This window comes from Helianthus annuus, chromosome 6 (assembly GCF_002127325.2).
Source record: "Helianthus annuus cultivar XRQ/B chromosome 6, HanXRQr2.0-SUNRISE, whole genome shotgun sequence".
In the NCBI taxonomy this organism is placed as follows: domain Eukaryota; kingdom Viridiplantae; phylum Streptophyta; class Magnoliopsida; order Asterales; family Asteraceae; genus Helianthus; species Helianthus annuus.
This window is the reverse complement of record NC_035438.2, coordinates 26,582,573-26,588,484: the sequence shown is the minus strand read 5'-3', so window position 1 is coordinate 26,588,484 and position 5,912 is coordinate 26,582,573. Positions and strand designations below refer to the sequence as shown.

General features: G+C 41.0%; 1 protein-coding gene across 1 annotated transcript; it reads left to right on the top strand.

Moving 5' to 3' along the window:
• The first annotated feature begins 4,427 nt into the window (after positions 1 to 4,427).
• On the top strand, positions 4,428 to 5,455 carry LOC110944564. Its single transcript, XM_035974075.1, has 2 exons — positions 4,428 to 4,604; positions 4,697 to 5,455. The coding sequence occupies exons 1-2, from the start codon at positions 4,428 to 4,430 to the stop codon at positions 5,453 to 5,455; spliced, it is 936 nt and encodes a 311-aa protein (XP_035829968.1).
• The last annotated feature ends 457 nt before the right edge of the window (positions 5,456 to 5,912 follow it).

Here is a 5,912-nt window from a genome sequence, read left to right as displayed (position 1 = left end):
AACCGTAATCTTTATATAAAACTAACCGGTCTAAGCTTAAGACCCGTTAGGATTCTAATAGGTTATTAAAACCTTAATTTCCAGATCTAGGAGCCCAGTAAAAGCTACGTGCACTCGTTATATTTGGTTTATACTTTGCTCAGGTAAATACGTTTAACTTATTTTCCCTATACGGGCTTGGGGTACGGTATATAAAATACCGCTTGGTCGGGGAATTGACCTTAACCGGTCTTGGTTATGTGCAGTCAAATTAACCCGTTTGAAAATGCTGTTTTGTTTGTTTAACGCCTTTGGGGGCTTAATGACCATGTCCCGGATATCCTTGGCATCATTCAAAGAATGGCCACGACCTTAGCACTCGGGTGTAGGCGTACACCCGTAGTGTTGTACAACATGTATAATCGTCGGTACAAGAGAAGTCTCGCGACGGAATTATATTAAGTGGTGTGTCTATTAATCTTTAACCCGGCATGACCCGGGCCACTGAACGCAGAACGAACATATAATTCTTTTACAAGATTATTAAGCAAATAATTATCCCAAGTTATAAAAAGTTTTATGCCACGAGCATTTAAATCAATTTCAAACATTTTCAAAATGAGTCAGTTGGATTGTATTTACCAGTGTAAACTGACGTATTTTCCAAAAAGACTAAGTGCAGGTACTACGCGTAATAGGCTGGTCACTCCTTAAGCATCCATAGAAGTCTCGCAAGCTTAGGATGCATGAAGTCTGTTGAAATGAAGTTCCTTTTTTCGTTTGATTCTGCCTGTGGATTTTATTTCGACATTTTGTGATATTTGAATATTACAATAAATTAAGTTGAAATGAATCTATCTTTGCTTCCGCTGTGCATTATAATTTGTGTTGTTTGACTATGATGATATCAACTACGTCACGTTAATCCCCCACCGGGCCCACCGGTGACACGTGGAAATTAGGGGTGTGACACAAACGTTCACACATGAGCACAATACCATCCCTCATTCGCCTTACCTATCCAAAAGTAATTATACACATGCAACATATTGTAATCCACACATACAAGAATTAAACCCTACGGGAGCAGAAGTATATCACAATATACATCATCAAAAAAGTGTAACATAAACACTTAACAAGATCATAGCAATGATCTTCAAAAAAATTGTCCAGTACCAAAAACTTACAAAAAAGCATTAAGAAAAGACGGAAACTGGTCCTAAGGTTAAACACCTAACCAACACCGGAATCATCTTCAACAACAGACACCTGCTCACTCCGACGAATTTTCCGGCGTCGATACACTAACCGGCATTCTCCTTTTTGAAACATTGGGAACCGAGCCATCAACCCATCGACATCCAGCACAATACTAGCATCAGCAGTAACATCCGTATGCTGAAGAGCCTTGCAGTCAGAATCAACAACCGCCGGAGAAACAGGTTTGACCAGATTCTTTACCGGAATAGTAGTGAGCGGCGGTGAACGAGAAAGAAATACGAGACCTTCAGCAGCTTCATACACCCTAAAAACATCCAGCAAGAGACGAGTATGGTAAGAACGTTTCATCCTTTTTGATAAGAATCAACTAGGAGACAAGGTATCTCGAAGATACATATATATAAAGAGAACTCAACCTCGAGAAAGGAGAAACCTATCATTAACTGTCAGAATTACATCACATCCAAACGGCGCTACAGGAACCAGGGTCATTTCCTCATTAATGAAGTCTGACAAGCGCCACTACAAATCTCAAGACCAAAGAGAAAAATACCCACTCTTACTGCTAGTTGACGTCATTACATGTCAGAGCATGATTACAAAGTCACATTTTTTCCTTTTCCAACAAAATTCAATCTTCTCACAGAAGATTTCTTATTTTTTCGCGCCCAAAAACATTTCTCTCTCTTAAGTCCAGTGCTCCACTTATTTGCATAAGTACAACACTAGACTGGGGGGACTTGAAGGGGTAAGGTCCCAAAAACCTCATAAAAAGGATTTGAGACCATACCACAAACTGGCCTTTCAACCATTTAACCTTGCGCGGCCACGCATTGGTCTTACAAAAGGGAGAAAGTAATCAACAATTTATAGTCGCGCGCCCAAAGGAAAGCATAAAATCCTTGCGCCTCCTTCCATTAGCAAAGGATTAAAATCCTGAAGATCAATACTTCCGCCCAAATATCCAAACTTGGATATTATTTTGTCGAGACTTGGGATTTATACATCTGTGTCCACACAGTAAGGTGTCACACTAGATTACAGCAGTAATCTTCTAGAAAGAATATGATCGTGCACCACCCAGATGGTTATAACCGTCTGGACACGTGTCATTACCACAGGCATCCCTGAAACCACAATGAAGGCATGCAATTGGAGAATGATCTCCAATTAATCACTTTCCACGTGCAACCCCCCAGCCATAGATCAAACCGCGATCCGTGTGCATTCACATCGGATCGAGACAACTTAACGTGAGATCAAAAAACTTAACGGAGGAAAATGTAATCGCTACGGCGTTAGCATCTTCCGTCATCTTTTCAATAACAGGTTTTCCCTCCCAAACTCCCGGTTATAAATACGAGAACTGTTCAGGTATAAACTCAGATCACACTCACTTCTCAAATACTATCTCTTCTCCATTACCAATACTTATTCTCACACCGGAGTCGGGTCAAGGAGAGAACCCTCTTCTCCCCTTGGCGAGGCTAACGGTGCTCTTTTTTGCAGAATCACCGGAGAAGTAGTTCGGTAGCAACTGAATCAACCGAGAGAGAGCTAACCCTTTTATGCGGATTCAAACCCCCCAGATATTTCGGTTCCGACCATTTATCTAGTGTTTCTTCAGTTATAAATTACAACATAAGAGCAAATACAATGGTTTCTATCTTATTGTTATATGGCACCGTGTCACCTCCTGGTGACGGTGGTCATACCACTATTGGGTCCTGTCACCCAATTAGTGATGATTATCACTATTAGTGCTTATATGCCTAACCTGTGTTAGGGCTTATTAGCCTAACCCTATGAGAAAATTAGTAATGTGCACATACCCCACTAGCCATTGATTAAGATAGCCACGACTTAATCCCTGTAATTATAACCTTTGAAAATGACTTGAGGTATTGTAAAACAGTTGATATAAAGAGAATGACTCACATTGCAGATTTAACGAGCAGTGTATAAGCCTACTGATTAGCCTTGTTTAACCTAATTTAAATAACAATGCACACAAACAGGGTTAGTAACTAATACAGCAGTTACGACAATTCACGAGATTAAACCCTCACAACGATTGACAAAGTGCAATACTTAAATATCCAGCGGATTCACAACGAATGACAGAGTATAGCCCGAGTTCGGGCAGCACTCAAACATCCTGTCGAAATCACTATGAATAACAAAGTATAAACCCAATTTGAGCAGCACTTAAACAATCGTTGGATAGTTTCAATCGATCGGACGTTGTATCGTAATAGCGATCGAGTTATTACCCTGTTTTGTGACAGCGATTCGTGAATCGTGTGTGTTTGTAGGACTGTTTCTGCTATAACTCAACGTAGAATTTGAATTGGGACGTCGAACTAACACCTGAATTCAAGTGCCAACCCCCCTATTTATACTGAAAAATTGACTCCCTCTCTTGTCGCGACAGGGAGACTTGTCTCCTTCGCGTGTCGCGACGGGTAACATTTTTAGGGTAGGGTAGGTTCGTGTCCAGGTAGCTCAGCTGAGTTGGTTTCGTATGAAAATTCAATTTACACGTTAAACTGTTAGGATATTACCAACTAGTGTTTACCCCCCTGAGTTTTAGGGGCCCTGATCCTGATTCCGATTGTCCTGAAATATTTAGAGTTAATGCAGAATTACTTGGGTTTCTCAATTAGGGTTTCCTTAATAGACAATTAACATACTAAATATAATTTTTAGTGAGAGTTGTTACACTTATCATCCCGAAGTGTTGAAATGTCATCATACTGGGATGGCAACTATGTCTTCGGACAGTATTCTAGTGACAACTGGGTGCCCGAAAGCGTTCCGGTAACAGTTATTTGCTTAAATGTTTTAGTTACTTGTTGTTTTAGTTTATTATTTACTAATGATGATACGGTCATCTATTTTGGAGGAGTCTGGCGTTCCCGATTCTAATGAGCAAGAGGAGGTTGTGTCTAGTATACAAGGAAAACAAAACAGACCGTTTCTAGATTTAAACACGCATCCCCCTGTTGATGAAATAGCCCCTATAGATGACTCATACCATGCTGGTCAACCAAGTTATCCGACGCAACAAAGGTATCCGGATTATAGATACGGGTGTGAATATTCTTACGGAGGAGACGGTGGATACGGAGGAAACGGTGGACACGGAGGAGACGGTGGATACGGAGGAGACGGTGGATACGGAGGAGACGGTGGATACGGAGGAGACGGTGGATACGGTGGATATGGTGGCTACGGTGGATATGGAGGAGATGGTGGTCATCAGCAATTCATTTCCCCGGGTACTCCTTACGTTCATCAAAACAATCCGGACGTTGGAGGATATGGTGGATATGGTGGTTATGGTGGATATGGTAGATATGATGGTGAGGCACCTCCCATCCCCGTACTTAAAAAAGCAGGTATCAATTACTATTTTATTATTATTTTATTATTATTATTATTATTATTATTATTATTATTATTATTATTATTTTTATTATCGATGTTACAGGTTTTCAACTCTTTAGATGAACTAAAGAAACGGATACAAGAAATAGCAAATGCGGATGGTTTCATTATTGTCACCCGTCGATCAAAGAAAATCGGGGGAAGAACCGGGAGGGTATGGCTTGAATGTGACCGTGGTGGTGAGCACCACACTACAGCAACACTTAGAAAAGCCGGAAGCAAAAAAACTGGTTGCCCGTTTTACCTACTGGCTGTGCGAAACCACCCGTATGAAACCTGGGAGATAAAAGACGGAAAAATTGAACATAACCACGAACTTTGTGAGGACCTGTCGGCCCACGCGTTTGTGCGAAGGTTTACTCCAAGGGAAATGAAACTGATCGAGCAGCTGACAGCTCAAAACATGGAGTCGCGCAAAATATTTCAAACGATAAAGAAGCAGGACCCTGACAGGTTTCATGTTCAGAAAGACGTTCAAAACGTTGTGGCAAAGATTAGAGCCGAACAAAGACAAGGATTGACTCCCATGCAGTCACTAGAAAACGTGCTGATAAACAACGACTTTATTTACGAGACACGGGAGGAACCCGGAACAAAGATCGTAACAGAGATCTTCTTTCTTCATCGGTACTCGAGAGACATGTGGCGTGCATTCCCCCACGTCATGCTGATCGATGCGACGTACAAGACAAACTTATACAATATGCCATTTATCCAGACTGTTGGTATGACGCCTACCAACCATTCGTTTTGTATCGCGCATGTCGTTATTAGTAAAGAACGGGGTGATAACTTTGTGTGAGTGCTTGAGAGGATCAAGTCAATGTTGGATGAATGTATGGAGCCACGTGTTATTGTAACGAATAGAGACCTAGCCCTTATGGGCGCGTGTGCTAAAGTATTTCCAAACGCCTCCAGGCTTCTTTGCAGGTGGCACATACAACAGAATGTTATGAAGCGCTGCAAGGCTGCCTTCACAGAAGAAGACTGGGATAAATTTTTGTCATTCTGGGGGACAATTCTATTCCACTTTCAATTTGGTATGAGTTTTCATTTGCAGGTTTAGGTACATTAGTTTGCAACTTAATGTCTTGATATGGATCACTGAAGTTGCGACACATTTTCCATCGTATCTATGGAAGGCGCAAACTACTTTCCATTTGTTCGAAAAGAATAAACCAAAAAGATTATACGACACTTAAAACAACAGAATAAAGCTCCATAATTAACTAATAATTAATACAAGTTAAAGAACTCAG